General features: G+C 37.4%; 1 protein-coding gene across 1 annotated transcript in view; it reads left to right on the top strand.

The window, feature by feature from the left end:
- The window catches only part of SLCO6A1 (solute carrier organic anion transporter family member 6A1), a 131,636-nt gene that overhangs the window by 35,667 nt on the left and 79,499 nt on the right, over positions 1-16,470 (top strand). Inside the window, exons 6-7 of the mRNA XM_064279698.1 lie at positions 1,849-1,956; positions 2,838-2,947. Coding sequence (XP_064135768.1) covers positions 1,849-1,956; positions 2,838-2,947 — 218 coding nt within the window. The remainder of the gene's footprint in view (positions 1-1,848; positions 1,957-2,837; positions 2,948-16,470) is intronic.

Raw genomic sequence — 16,470 nt, 5'->3', positions numbered from 1 at the left:
TGGTAATTTCAAGTTCTAATTAAATTATTTTGATTTGAATTGCTTGAATTTATAAATCAAATTGGGAATAATATCTTTCCATGTAGGCATTTGGTGTGTTGCTCTATTTTCTCTGCTCTTTTTTTGTGGCCTTCAATAAGGTTTTATGATTTTCCTTATTGAACATATCCCATTGACCTTAAACCTAGGCATTTCGTACACTTCCTTAGTATTGTGAATGGTCTTTGTATTATTATATTTTCCAATCAATTATTTCTAGGAAGGAAATTAATTCTAAGAAGGAAAATCTAGTGATTTCTGAATTTGTTTTGTATGTATAAGTCACTCAGTTCTTTGCCTAGACTTGGTAGTTTTTCAGTTGATTCATTGGATCTTCTAGGTAGATGATTATATACACATATATAGTTATTATATATAATGTACACAGAATACGTAGCTGGGTTCAAAAGCGAAAAAAAACGAAAAAAAAAAGAGGAAAATTTCTGAATGTTATAATCAGAGTGAAAACATGCAGTCCTAATAGCAATCTGGAGCTGAAACTCCCTAGGCATTGTATATTCAGATACATATGCCTACTGGATAATAGAAATCAAGAATACAACCTTATGACATTGTGTTTTGGTATTTGTATCCCTGCATAATACTAGCAGTGCATAAGGAGCTATCCCATCAGTGAATAAAACTGGAAACATTTCTGCCATTCTTTGAAAGGTGAGGCCTATAAATGAGCCATCCCCAGGTCCCAGCTGGCAATAGAGTCAACCATGAGAAGCCAGCATCCCAAAATTGTGGCTGGTGTGATCATGAATATTTTCCCACAATGGCTGGTGAAGAAGGTCTTAAATATGTCTAAAACTGAAGGCAATGGTGACTAGTTATCAGCTTCCCCAAATCTCCTCCTTAAGTGATACAAAATAACGTCACAACTAGGAAAAATCTCCACGAAGCCAAGCCCTCAGCATCACTCCAAGACAAAGAATGCTGAAACTGCAAAATAGCTGTGAGAAAAATCAACAAATATCAGCACAGGATCTTTCACATTCCTTGCCCTTCCTGCTCTCTGCAAGACTTTGTGATGAACAAAGACAAATTTAGAATAACTGCAGGGAAAATTGAAGATCCAACAAACTAAACTCACTACCATTGAGTTGATTCCGACTCACGGTAACCCCATCGGGTTTCCAAGGCTGTGAGTCTCTATGGAAGCAGACTGCCACATCTTTCTCCCATGGAGCCGCTGGTGGTTTCAAACCACTGACCTTTCAGTTAGCAGCTGAGCAACTTAACCACTGTACCACCAGGGCTGCCTAGACAGAAGATAAAGACTACCAAAGAGTACTAGGGATGATTAAGAGTGATCACCAGAAGGATAAATTCATGCTTTGATCTGAAAATTTAGAGAAGGGACTGTAAGAAACAGATTTCAAAGTATATGTGATTTAAAGGGCCATATGCTATATAAAGGGTCAGTTGTGTAATTTAAAGGACCAGGCATGCCATAAAAGACTAGGCATATGATTTAAAGAGGCAAGAATGGTTTTAAAGGAGAGGTGAGATTCAAAGCAATAGTAATCTTCCAAATGTATATCTTCTTGTGGAGAAAAGTGCAGGGTGAAAGAAGGAAAAGGGAAAAATTTAGAATGTTTCAAGATAAAAGAGAACCCCATAATTATAGGACTCAAAATCACTCCATCTCACAAAACAACCACCCAAACAACAATAGCAACACATTAACAGAAAAACGTCCATGACTCTTTGTGTGAGTGTGCGTGTGACTATGGCTTTTTGTAGTAAGATACTGAAAGTTGCAATTTTTCATTCTTCTGTTTTAAAGAGTTAAACTTAGAGATGGTGGTATACATTGGCTGTGGACTTGGTGGATTGATTTTCTTCTTGCTGCTTTTATTGCATGGTCTACATTAATACCATTGTCATGCTTTCCACATAGTATACCAGGTAACTATAGAAATGTAATTTCTTAAGTTAAAAGGCAGTAGTTGTCCCACCTCCAACATTCTCAGAGTACAACAAAACTACGTTTCTTAATGAATATGCCTCTTCCACCTCTAGTGGTCTGTCACAGAGATACAGTGTCATGCTTTAGTGTTATTTGAACAAATAAAGTAGTATTGTGGCCAAATATTATTTTATTTAAATATCAGACTTTAAGTAGTACATATTTTTGCTTCCCATTATTTCCTTCTAAAAAGGAAATGCTTTTTACTAGAGTTCATAAGTTCCTTTAAAATAATGAAGCTTATTTAAGTCAATTTACCTAGCATTATTTAATACAGGTACTACCACATAAAATTACTCTAAGATAAAATAAGGCCTATTAAAATTCTTTTGAAAACACTAAAATTACATTTAAAATTAGAGAAATCTTATAAAGTCTCCTAATAATAGTATATTTTATTGGCAAGAAATATTTTTTTGTAATATCAAAGATTATTGTTTTATATTCTAGAGCTGTTCTATTTAATACAGTAGCTACTTGCCACATAATGGCTATTTAAATTTTAAATTAAATAAAATTAAAAATTCAGTTGCTCGGTCATGGTAACTACGTTTTAAATATTCAATAGCTACATGTAACTAGTGGCTAAACTATTGGAGAGTGCAGATATGAAACATTTTCATTATCACAGAAAGTTCTTTTGGACAGCACTATTTTAGAGGAATTAGCCTTTTAATTAGTTGGATTGACTTTAGTTTGTTAAAAAAATTATTCATTTGCCATCCCAGAACAATCTAGGTTTATTAGGGGGTGTGTATATGTTTATGTATCTATGTTAGTTATTTGAATGAGTTATATGCCTTTACTTGTTAACATATAGGTACAGCAAGGTTAAAAGCTGAAAAACGTAAACAGCCTGGTTGGCCTGATGCCAGACTTGAGCAACTGGAATTTGGAACTACTATCAAGGATTTGTTTGCTTCTGTTATGGTAAAGTAAAACATTTTCTATTGACAAGCCAATTGTGTTGACTTGTATAATTTTTTAATATTGGATTTAAGAAAATAAACATAAGTTAGAAGGAATTTTAAAGTCTTTTTTTTTTTAATTTTATTGTGCTTTAAGTGAAAGTTTACAAATCAAGTCAGTCTCTCATACTAAAATTTATATACACCTTGCTGTATATTCCTGATTGCTCTCCCCCTAGTGAGACAGCCTGCTCCTTCCCTCCACTCTCTCTTTTCCTATTCATTCAGCCAGCTGCTGACCTCCTCTGCCCTCTCATCTCCCCTCCAGATAGGAGATGCCAACGTAGTCTCAACAGTCTCTTTGATCTAAGAACCTCATTCTTCACCAGCATCTTTTTCTATCCCATTGTCCAGTCCAGTCCCTGTATGAAGAGTTGGCTTTGGGAATGGTTCCTCTTGTGGGATAACAGAAGGTCTAGGGGCCATGACCACCGGAGTCCTTCTAGTCTCAGTCAGACCATTAAGTCTGGTCTTTTCACGAGAATTTGGGGTCTGCATCCTACTACTCTCCTGCTCCCTCAGGGGTTCTCTGTTGTGTTCGCTGTCAGGGCGGTCATCGGTTGTAGCCGGGCACCATCTAGTTCTTCTTGTCTCAGGCTGATGTAGTCTCTGGTTTATGTGGCCCCTTCTATCTCTTGGGCTTGTAATTACCTTGTGTCTTTGGTGTTCTTCATTCTCCTTTGATCCAGGTGGGTTGAGACCAATTGATGCATCTCAGATGGCTGCTTGCAATCGTTTAAGACCCCAGACGCTGCTTTCCAAGGTGGGATGCAGAATGTTTTCTTAATAGATTTTATTACGCCAATTGACTTAGATGTCCCCTGAAACCGTGGTCCCCAAACTCCTGGCCCTGCTACGCTGGCCTTCAAAGCATTCAGTTTATCCAGGAAATTTCTTTGCTTTTGGTTTAGTCCAGTTGTGCTGACCTCTCCTGTATTGTGTGTTGTCTTTCCCTTCACCTAAAGTAGTTCTTATCTACTATCTAATTAGTGAATACCCCTCTTCCTTCCTCCCTCCCCTCTGTCATAACCATCAAAGAATATTTTCTTCTCTGTTTAAACTATTTCTCGAGTTCTTATAATAGTGGTCTTATACGATATTTGTCCTTTTGCAACTGACTGATTTCACTCAGCATGATGCCTTCCACGTTTCTCCATGTTATGAAATGTTTCACAGATTCGTCACTGTTCTTTATCGATGCATAGTATTCCATTGTGTGAATATACCATAATTTATTTACCCATTCATCCGTTGATGGGTACCTTGATTGCATCCATCTTTTTGCTATTGTAAACAGTGCTGCAGTGAACATGGGTGTGCATATATCTGGAACTTTTAAAGTTTTTTAATTAACCTCTTCATTTTACAGATAGGAGCCCTGGTGGCACAGTGGTTAAGAGCACAGCTGCTAACCAAAAGGTCAGCGGTTTGAATCCACCAGCCACTCCTTGGTAACCCTATGGGGCAGTTCTACTCTGTCCTTTAAGGTTGCTATGAGTCAGAATTGACTTAATGGCAACGGGTTTGGTTTGGTTTTGGTTATGGAACTTAGGTTCTTGTGTGAATTTCAGATTAAAAAAAAAATAGGAAAAAAAAACTGAATAGAGAAAATCTGTATGAAGCCTGCTTTAGATATGTGGTAAGGAAGGCTTCTCTGAACAAGGAACATTTAAGTGGGAAACGTAAAGCATGAGAAGGAGCTAGCCATATGAAGAATGGGGATTTAGAAAATTCCAAATACAAGGGACACGTGTGGAAAGAACTTGAGGCAGCAAAGATTTTGGTATGTTCAGTTTATAGAAGACCTGTGTGGCTAGAACATAACAACTTGATGGAGAGCATGACAGAATAATAGGTTGGAGAGAGAGAGGCTAGTTCATGCTGGTACTTTGGGGACATGATAAGAACTTTGAGTTTTATTCTTCATGCGCTAAACCATTTGCTTTCGAGTTGACTCTGATTCATGGTGACTCCATGTGCGTCAGAGTGGAACTGTGCTCCATAGAGTTTTTAATGGCTAATTTTTTGAAGGTAGATCACCTAGCCTTTGTTTTGAGGCTCCTCTGTGTGAACTTGAACCTCCAGTCTTTCAGTTAGAGGCTAAGCTCGTTAACCATTTGCATCACCCAGGGACTTCTTTATGCAGTAAAAAACCTGTTGCTATCAAGTCAATTCCAACTCATAGCAACCCTATAATACAGAGTAGAACTACCCCATAGGGTTTCCAAAGAGTGGTGGATTCCAATGCTGACATTTTGGTTAGCAGCCAAATTCTTATCCACTGCAGTGCCAGGGGTCCATGCTTTATGCAATAGGTAACCACTAACATATTTTAAGCAGGGGAATAACATTACAGGAACATATGAATTTTGAACAAATAAGAACTTTTAAACATGACTTTGTATAAAAAATGGATTAAAGCAGGACAAGAATGGAAAACGGAAGTAAGTTTTGATACTGTTTTAGGAAGCCTTCCCTAGGTTCTGTATATATTTGTATTTTTATGCAGCTGTACTATGTGCAGCTCCAATTTCAGAAACCAATTGAAGAATCACTTGGAATTTATAAAATTCAGGGCTATTGGCAATAGTTTGAGTAAGAAGAAAAGAAAGCCTCTGAGTATCAACATGATCTGAGCTTTTATAGCCTTAAAAAAAGACAGAAAAAAATAAAAATCCTGCAAAATGGGAAGCAACTGTTCTAAAATGTAGACATCTTATAGGCATGTAACATTAAGATCCAACACGGAAGTTCACATATCTAGACTCTTGCCTTTAACTTTGCATCAGCTATTTTGGGAAGAAAACTTAGGGATAATGGGCCATATTTTAGGAGCCTATTAGATTTTTTAAAATTCCACTGTTTGTCTTGCTTTATGTTTTAGCGCCTGTTAAAGCTGAGTTTCACAATTGAGTACATCTGTTAAGCCATGGTGATGAAATTAAAGTAGAGCATATCTATTCAGTTCTTTATAATAAAAGGGTCAGCCAGTGTTCCCTGTTTGGTTGGTGTTTACTTTTGAGTCAGTTAGACAATGAGGATTGTCTTAGTCATCTAGTGCAGCTATAACAGAAATTCCACAAGTAGGTAGCTTGAACAAAGAGAAGTTTATTTCCTCACAGTAAAGTAGGCTAGAAGTACAAATTCAGGGTGTCAGCTCCAAGGGAAGACATTCTCTGTCTTTCGGCTCTGGAGGAAGGTCCTTCTCATCAATCTTCCCTTGGACTAGGATCTTCTCTGCACAGGAGCCCCGGGTCCAAAGGACGCACTCTGCTCCTGGTGCTTCTTTCTTGGTGGTATGAGGTCCCCCTGTTCTGCTAGCTTCCCTTTCCTTTTATCTCTTGAGAGATAAAAGGTGGTGCTGGCCACACCCCAGGGAAAGTCTCTTTACATTGGATCAAGGAAGTGAGCTGGTAAGGGTGTTACAATCCCACCCTAATCCTCTCTAACATAAAATTACAATCACAAAATGGAGGATAACCACAGAACACTGGGAATCATGGTCCAACCAAGTCAATACACACATTTTTGGGGGGATATAATTCAATCCTTGACAAGGATTATAAAAGATTCATGAAGGGAAGAGTGGAGTTGGAGCACTGGGTAGTGAGTCTAATCCCTCAGTCAGGTTGCTATGACTTTCTGGGATTGAATAGGGAATGGGACTAAATGTGAGTTTATGCTTCACTGTGGTAGATCTTTTCATAGATTTTCCCTGGTAGAATCTGTTACTTTTGCCTAAGCCTGGAAGCCAGGCTGTACACCAGAGACTCTAACCACCTAAGAGTAGCGTCCTATTTTCTTTTGGTAAGAAGTCTTAGAGAGGCCAGCTGTAGCCTTCTCTTTGTGCTCCATGGACATATTTATCCAAGTTTAATGGTACATCAGGTCTCTCCTTATCTTTGGGTTCTAATCTTTTAACAGGCCTAGCTGCTATAGAGGAAACTCTGGTGGTGAAGCGGTTCAGAGCTATATCTGTTAACCAAAAGGTCGGCAGTTCAAGTCCACTAGATGCTCCTTGGAAACTCTGTGGGGGCAGTTCTACTCTGTCCTATACGGTGGCTTTGGGTCAGTGTCGACTCAATGGCAATGGGTTTGGTTTTGTTTTGTGTGCTGCTATAGGACTACCCAGCATGCACATTATATAGTATTTACTATCGATGAGACGTTATGCAAATTTCCATATTTCATTGATTTCAGACACACATTTTGTTTTCTTCACATTTTAACATCCTGTAAATTGGGTTGTTTTAAAATGATGAAGTCTTGAAATAACTGTAGGCCAGGATATAACTGTGACATAGTAGATATGCCTAAGTGTGTGTGGGTGGAGTGGGTATATACTTGGTCATAGCTGCTCATATTATCATTGCTTTAATTGAGTTATGTCCTTTAGTGGTACTATATATATTGAATGTAACTGCTGTTTAAGTCTTCAGAAAGATTATGCCATATCTCAACATTGAATTGTAAAGACATTGTATATGTAGAAAGACAGAAATAGCTGTAGGATATAATTTTTATATTAGTGAAGCAAATACTTGCTATTGGGGGAAATGATCTCTATTTCCCATTTTCTTGCAAAGTAACATCCAAGTGATTTGGAGTACTTAAGTAAAAAAGGTCACTGCTGTAAAGATAGCTTTATTATGCTTTGTTATTGAGATGCCTGTGAAAGGATGGGACCAAGCAGTGCAACTGAGTCAGAAAAATTTGGCAAGTCCTTCTTAATATAGTTCAAAAGCTGATGAGACTTCTAATTGCATACCATATGACATTTCTTAAGGCATTGCATCATAATTTAAGGGACAACGATCTTACTTCTTGGTGGCACATAAAACAATGGTGTACCTTACAATTGATGGCATTTTGGATTAAATGAAATATGGGAGTTTTACCTCTTTGAGCCTCACTTTCCTCAGCTTGGAAATTGGTACAAAAATGGTACCTTCCTCATAGGATGTAAGATACAGAGCTCAGTGCATAGTCTATAGTAAAAACTCAATAAATAAATAATATGAACACCAGCTTGAGATATTTATGGCTTTAAGCAAGGAAACTGCACAAAAAAATTAGGGGAAAACTTCATAACATGATTTTCCTCTTATCTTGTTAAGAGGAGTGGTAATAACCAGAGAAAAAATTAAAAAGACTGGTGTGAGAGCAATATGAGGAACTTGGTTTTGACTAAATAAATATTGTCTTCTCTATTAGTCATACAGTTCAGTATCTCCTGGCACATGAAATTTAGTTGGTATCCTTTGCTTGCAGTCCAATGGCTGTTTAGAAGCTCCTGACATAAGCACTGGTGGAAAATCATTCCAGCAAGCAAATCATTCCAGCAAGTGTATCACCATCGTTATATGACTTATTGGCCAAGAGCTGGTTGAAGTACGCACCTCCTGATTTTCTAGACATATGTTTTATTTTAAGAGTTTTCTTAAATTGTTGTGAATTTTATTAAGGGGAGCCAGAGAAGTGGCTATGTTTAGAATGGATTTCCTTTACTAGTACCATTTCTCTTGCTGGTAATTACATTAAAAAAAAGTGAGGACAGAAAAGTTTTATTGAAATATTAGTAAAGGTAATTTTTAAAGGGTTTCAAAATAGATAAAATGGACAAATAAAATAAAGGATAAAAGGCTGGAACACAGATAAATATTTAACATTTTTATTATGTTGTAATATCCATGAGGTTAAAAGTTATAAATCTAAAAGATAAGATTAAGCTTGAAGAATAGAAAGTAGTTGAACAGTAACTAAGAACAAAATGCATGTTTTTTTTTATAGTTATAAGAATAAAATAGATATGAAACATATTTTTGAAGAATAAAAATAAAAAGCTTGGAGGTTAATGAAATAAATCACGAAAAAGAAAAAAGCATAGAAAATAAAATGTATTTTCTTAAACAGTTGCTGGTAAAGAGGTAAGGAATAATATTTCACAGGGGAAAAGCTTTTTTCAAATATGTGGAGAAGAGATATTTACCCTCTTTTTCTTCATCTCAGGCCTTAAGTTGTATGGGTTAATAGCAGAGATAGACAAAGTAGGGCTGTGTCTACAAAACCCGTTGTGACTGAATCGATTCTGACTCATAGCGACCCTATAGGACAGATTATAACTGGTCCATAGGGTTTCTAAGGAGTGACCGGTGGATTCGAACTGCTGACCTTTTTGGTTAGCAGCCCAATGCTTAACCACTGTGCCATCAGGGCTCCTCAAAGGAGGACTCAAATGATCAAAGAAAAAAAACAAAAAAAGCAAAGAAGTGTCACCTAAAATAGTTTTTGTCTACTATCAAATTAGTGAATACCCCTCTCCGCCCCTCCCTACCCACCCTTATAACCATCAAAGAATATTTTCTTCTGTGTTTAAACTATTTCTTGAGTTCTTATAATGGCGGTCTCATACAATACTTGCTTGTTCTTTTGCAACTGACTAATTTCACTCAACATAATGCTTTCTGGGCTTTTCAATGCTTTCTGGAAATTCCTCCATGTTATGATATGTTTCATGGATTTATCGTTGTTCTTTATTGATGTGTAGTATTCTGTTGTGTGAATATACCATAATTTATTTATCCATTCATCCGTTGATGGGCACCTTGGTTGCTTCCATCTTTTTGCTGTTGTAAACAGTGCTGCAATGAACATGGTTGTGCATATATCTGTTCGTGTAAAGGCTTTTATTTCCCTAGGATATATTCCAAGGAATGGGGTTGCTGGATTGTACAGTAGTTCTATTTTTAGCTTTTTTTTTTAATAATTTTTACTGTGCTTTAAGTGAAAGTTTACAAATCAAGTCAGTCTGTCACATATAAGCCTATATACACCTTACTCCATACTCCCACTTACTCTCCCTGCAATGAGTCAGCCCGCTCCCTCCTTCCAGTCTCTCCTTTTGTGACGGTTTTTCCAGTTTCTAACCCTCTCTACCCTCCCATCTCCCCTCCAGACAGGAGATGCCAACAGTCTCAAGTGTCCGCCTGATACAAGTAGCTCACTCTTCATCAGCATCTCTCTCCAACCCATTGTCCAGTCCCTTCCATGTCTGATGAGTTGTCTTTGGGAATGGTTCCTGTCCTGGGCCAACAGAAGGTTTGGGGACCATGACTGCTGGGATTCTTCTAGTCTCACTCAGACCATTAAGTTTGGTCTTTTTATAAGAATTTGGGGTCTGCATCCCACTGTTCTCCTGCTCCCTTAGGGGTTCTCTGTTGTGCTCCCTGTCAGGGCAGTCATTGGTTGTGGCCGGGCACCATCTAGTTCTTCTGGTCTCAGGATGATGTAAGTCTCTGGTTCATGTGGCCCTTTCTGTCTCTTGGGCTCATAGTTATTGTGTGACCTTGGTGTTCTTCATTCTCCTTTGATCCAGGTGGGTTGAGACCAATTGATGCATCTTAGATGGCCGCTTGTTAGCATTTAAGACCCTAGACGCCACACTTCGAAGTGAGATGCAGAATGTTTTCATAATAGAATTATTTTGCCAATTGACTTAGAAGTCCCTTTAAGCCATAGTCCCCAAACCCCCACCCTTGCTCTGCTGACCTTCGAAGCATTCAGTTTATCCCAGAAACTTCTTTGCTTTTGGTCCAGTCCAATTGAGCTGACCTTCCATGTATTGAGTATTGTCCTTCCCTTCACCTAAAGTAGTTCTTATCTACTAACTAATCAGTAAATAACCCTCTCCCACTCTCCCTCCCTCCCTCCCCTCCTCGTAACCACAAAAGTATGTGTTCTCAGTTTATACTGTTTCTCAAGATCTTATAATAGTGGTCTTATACAATATTTGTCCTTTTGCCTCAGACAAATTTCACTCAGCATAATGCCTTTCAGTTTCCTCCATGTTATGAAATGTTTCACAGATTCCTCGCTGTTCTTTATCGATACGTAGTATTCCATTGTGTGAATATACCACAATTTAGTTAACCATTCATCCATTGATGGACACCTTGGTTGCTTCCAGCTTTTTGCTATTGTAAACAGTGCTGCAGTAAACATGGGCGTGCATATATCTGTTTGTGTAAAGGCTCTTATTTCTCTAGGGTATATTCCGAGGAGTGGGATTTCTGGGTTGTATGGTAGTTCTATTTCTAACTTTTTAAGAAAACTCCAGATAGATTTCCAAAGTGGTTGTACCGTTTTACATTCCCACCAGCAGTGTATAAGATTTCCAATCTCTCTGCAGCCTCTCCAACATTTATTATTTTGCGTTTTTTGGATTAATGCCAGACTTGTTGGAGTGAGATGGAATCTCATCGTAGTTTTAATTTGCATTTCTCTAATGGCTAATAATCGAGAGCATTTTCTCATGTATCTGTTAGCTGTCTGAATATCTTCTTTAGTGAAGTGCATGTTCATATCCTTTGCCTACTTTTTGATTGGGTTGTTTGTCTTTTTGTGGTTGAGTTTTAACAGAATCATATAGATTTTAGAGATCAGGTGCCGGTTGGAGATGTCATAGCTGAAAATTTTTTCCCGATCTGTCTTTTTACTCTTTTGGTGAAGTCTTTAGATGAGCATAGGTGTTTGATTTTTTTAGGAGCTCCCAGTTATCTGGTTTCTCTTCGTCATTTTTGGTAATGTTTTGTATTCTGTTTATGCCTTGTATTAGGGCTCCTAACATTGTCCCTATTTTTTCTTCCATGACCTTTATCGTTTTAGTCTTTATGTTTAGGTCTTTGACCCACTTAGAGTTAGTTTTTGTGCATGTGTGAGGTATGGGTCCTGTTTCATCTTTTTGCAAATGGATATCCAGTTATGCCAGCACCATTTGTTAAAAAGACTATCTTTTCCCCAATTAACTGACACTGGGCCTTTGTCAAATATCAGCTGCTCATATGTGGATGGATTTATATCTGGGTTCTCAATTCTGTTCCATTGGTCTATGTGCCTGTTGTTGTACCAGTACCAGGCTGTTTTGACTACTGTGGCTGTATAATATGTTCTAAAATCAGGTAGAGTGAGGCCTCCCACTTTCTTCTTCTTTTTCAGTGATGCTTTACTTATCCGGTGCTTCTTTCCCTTCCATATGAAGTTGGTGATTTGTTTCTCCATCACATTAAAAAATGTCATTGGAATTTGGATCGGAAGTGCATTGTAAGTACAGATGGCTTTTGGTAGAATAGACATTTTTCCTATGTTAAGTCTTCCTATCCATGAGCAAGGTATGTTTTTCCACTTAAGTAGGTCCTTTTTAGTTTCTTGCAGTAGTACTTTGTAGTTTTCTTTGTATAGGTCTTTTACATCTTCTTCTTGGGGGCTACTGTGAATGGTATTGATTTGGTGATTTCCTCTTCGATGTTCTTTTTGTTGATGTAGAGGAATCCAAGTGATTTTTGTATGTTTATCTTATAACCTGAGACTCTGCCAAACTCTTCTATTAGTTTCAGTAGTTTTCTGGAGGATTCCTTAGGGTTTTCTGTGTATGAGATCATGTCATCTGCAAACAGAGATAATTTTACTTCTTCCTTGCCAATCCGGATGCCCTTTATTTCTTTGTCTAGCCTAATTGCTCTGGCTAGGACCTCTAGCACAATGTTGAATAAGAGTGGTGATAAAGGGCATCCTTGTCTGATTCCTGTTCTCAAGGGAAACGCTTTCAGGCTCTCTCCATTTAGAGTGATGTTGGCTGTTGGCGTTGGCTATTGGCTTTGTATAGATGCCCTTTATTATGTTGAGGAATTTTCCTGCAATTCCTATTTTGCTGAGAGTTTTTATCATGAATGGGTGTTGGACTTTGTCAAATGCCTTTTCTGCATCAATTGATAAGATCATGTGGTTTTTGTCTTTTGTTTTATTTATATGGTGGATTACATTAATGGTTTTTCTAATATTAAACCAGCCTTGCATACCTGGTATAAATCCCACTTGGTCGTGGTGGATTATTTTTTTGATATGTTTTTGAATTCTATTGGCTAGAATTTTGTTGAGGATTTTTTCATCTATGTTCATGAGGGATATAGGTCTATATATTTTCTTTTTTTGTGGTGTGTTTACCTGGTTTTCGTATCAGGGATATGGTGGCTTCATAGAATGAGTTAGGTAGTATTCCATCATTTTCTATGCCTTGAAATACCTTTAGTAGTAGTGGTGTTAACTCTTCACTGAAAGTTTGGTAGAACTCTGCAGTGAAGCCATCCGGGCCAGGGCTTTTTTTTGTTGGGGGTTTTTTGATTTCCTTTTCAATCTCTTTTTTTGTTATGGGTCTATTTAGTTGTTCTACTTCTGATTGTGTTAGTTTAGGTAGGTAGTGTTTTTCTAGGAATTCATCCATTTCTTCTAGGTTTGCAAATTTGTTAGAGTACAATTTTTTGTAATAATCTGATATGATTCTTTTAATTTCAGTTGGGTCTGTTGTGATGTGGCCCATCTCGTTTTTTATTCAGGTTATTTGTTTCCTTTCCTGTATTTGTTTAGTCAGTCTGGCCAATAGTTTATCAATTTTGTTAATTTTTTCAAAGAACCAGGTTTTGGCTTTGTTAATTCTTTCAATTGTTTTTCTCTTCTCTTATTTTTATTATCATTTATTTTTTGTTTTCTTCTGTTGCTTGCTTTCTATTTGTTCAAGTTGTAGCGACAGTTCTCTGATTTTGGCTCTTTCTTCTTTATGTATGTGTGCATTTATCGATATAAATTGACCTCTGAGCACCGCTTTTGCTGTGTCCCAGAGGTTTTGATAGGAAGTATTTTCATTCTCGTTGCATTCTATGAATTTCTTTATTCCCTCCTTAATGTGTCCCATAACCCAGTCTTTTTTTCAGCAGGGTATTGTTCAGTTTCCAAGTATTTGATTTCTTTTCCCTAATTTTTCTGTTATTGATTTCCACTTTTATGGCCTTATGGTCTGAGAAGATGCTTTGTAATATCTCGATGTTTTGGATTCTGCAAAGGTTTGTTTTATGACCTAATATGTGGTCTATTCTAGAGAATGTTCCATGTGGACTTGAAAGAAAAGTATACTTTGCAGCTGTTGCGTGGCGTGTTCTGTATAAGTCTATGAGGTCAAATTGGTTGATTGTAGCAATTAGGTCTTCCGTGTCTCTATTGAGCTTCTTACCGGAAGTCCTGTCCTTCTCCGGAAGTGGTGTGTTGAAGTCTACTACTATAATTGTGGAGGTGTCTATCGCACTTTTCAGTTCTGTTAAAGTTTGTTTTATGTATCTTGCAGCCCTGTCATTGGGTGCATAAATATTTAATATGGTCATATCTTCCTGGTCAATTGTCCCTTTAATCATTTTGTAGTGTCCTTCTTTATCCTTTGTGGTGGATTTAACTTTAAAGTCTATTTTGTCAGAAATTAATATTGCTACTCCTGCTCTTTTTGATTGTTGTTTTCTTGATATATTTTTTTCCAGCCTTTGAGTTTTAGTTTGTTTGTGTCTCTAAGTCTAAGGTGTGTCTCTTGTAGGCAGCATATAGACAGATCGTGTTTCTTTATCCCGTCTGAGGCTCTCTGTCTCTTTATCGGTGCATTTAGTCCATTTATATTCAGCGTAATTATAGATAAGTATGTTTAGTGCTGTCATTTTGATGCCTTTTTGTGTGTGTTGTTGACAATTTCATTTTCCACTTATTTTTTTGTGCTGGGACATTTTTCTTTGTAAATTGTGTGTTCCTCATTTTCATAGTAGTTGAATTTATGTTTGCTGAGTCGTTATGTTTTTCTTGGTTTTTATTTTGAGTTATGGAATTGTTAGACGTCTTTGTGGTTACCTTAATATTTACCCCTTTTTTTCCAAGTAAAAACCTAACTTGTGTTGTCCTATATTGCCTTGTTTTCCTCTCCATGTGGCAGTTCTGTGCCTCCTGAATTTAGTCCCTCTTTTTGATTATTGTGATCTTTTACATATTGACTTCAATGATTCCCTGTTTTGAGCATTTTTTTCTTTTTAAAAATTAATCTTAATTTGTTTTTGTGATTTCCCTATTTGAGTTGATATCAGGATGTTCTGTTCTGTGAGCTTTTGTTGTGCTGGTATCTGATATTATTGATTTTCTGACCAAACAATTTCCTTTAGTATTTCTTGTAGCTTTGGTTTGGTTTTTGCAAATTCTCTAGCTTGTGTTTATCTGTAAATGTTTTAATTTCACCTTCATATTTGAGAGAGAGTTTTGCTGGATATATGATCCTTGGCTGGCAGTTTTTCTCCTTCAGTGCTCTATATATCTCATCCCATTGCCTTCTTGACTGCATGGTTTCTGCTGAGTGGTCTGAACTTATTCTTATTGATTCTCCTTTGTAGGAGACCTTTCTTTTATCCCTGGCTGCTTTTAAAATTTTCTCTTTATCTTTGGTTTTGGCAAGTTTGATGATAATACGTCTTGGTGATTTTCTTTTTGGATCAATCTTTAATGGGATTCAATGAGCATCTTGGATAGATATACTTTCGTCTTTCATGATGTCAGGGAAGTTTTCTGCCAACAGATCTTCAGCTATTCTCTCTGTATTTTCTGCTATCCCTCCCTTTTCTGGGACTCCAATCACACGCAAGTTATTCTTCATGCTAGAGCCCCAAATGATTCTTAGGGTTTCTTCATTTTTTTTAATTCTTTTATCTGATTTTTTTCAACTGTATTGGTGTCAATTCCCTTATCCTCCATCTCCCCCACTCTGCATTCCAATTGCTCGATTCCGCTCCTCTGACTTCCTATCGCATTGTCTAATTCTGTAATTTTACTGTTAATCTTTTGGATTTCTGAATGCTGTCTCTCTATGGTTTCTTGCAGCTTATTAAGTTTTCCACTATGTTCTTGAATAATCTTTTTGATTTCTTCAACTGCTTTATCAGCATGTTGCTTGGCTTTTTCTGTAGATTGCCTTATTTCATTTCTGAGGTCATCCCTGATGTCTTGAAGCATTCTGTAGACTAGTTTTTTATATTCTGCATCTGGCAATTCCAGGATTGTGTCTTCATTTGGGAAAGATTTTGATTCTTTAATTTGGGGAGTTGTAGAAGCAATCATGGTCAGCTTCTTTATGTGGTTTGATATCGACTGCTAGCTCCGAGCCATCTATAAGATATTGTAATGATTTATTTATATTTGCTCACTGAGTCTTATCTTGTTTTGTGTTCTTTCAGTATACGTAGATGGGCTACTAGATTGCGCTCTCTTGATTGTTTTAGCCCTTGAATCTCTTATGTCCTATTACCAGCTGGTTTGGGCTGTTAGCAGATATTAGCAGATATATAAGCCTAAGAGTCCATTCACTATTCTTGAGTAGAAATCTGATTTTGGGTCACCAAGTGTGTGGTGCAGACTGTCACCTATTCACCGAGAAGAGTAGTGGTGGTAGTTGTGTGCACCAGATTCTAGTAGCAGCAGGGGGTCACACTCCGGGGGGGCAGGATGCTGACATGCTTCCCCCAAGTGCCAGTGAGGTAGGTGTGTCCCTATTCCTAAAGCACTTTGGTGGGTGGGCTCTGCAGCTGTACCTTAGGCACCCAGTGCAAGTACCTCTACAGATTGGTAGGTGTCACCATC

The sequence above is a fragment of the Loxodonta africana genome, chromosome 2 (assembly GCF_030014295.1).
Source record: "Loxodonta africana isolate mLoxAfr1 chromosome 2, mLoxAfr1.hap2, whole genome shotgun sequence".
Lineage (NCBI taxonomy): Eukaryota > Metazoa > Chordata > Mammalia > Proboscidea > Elephantidae > Loxodonta > Loxodonta africana.
This window is presented reverse-complemented; position numbering and strand designations above follow the sequence as displayed.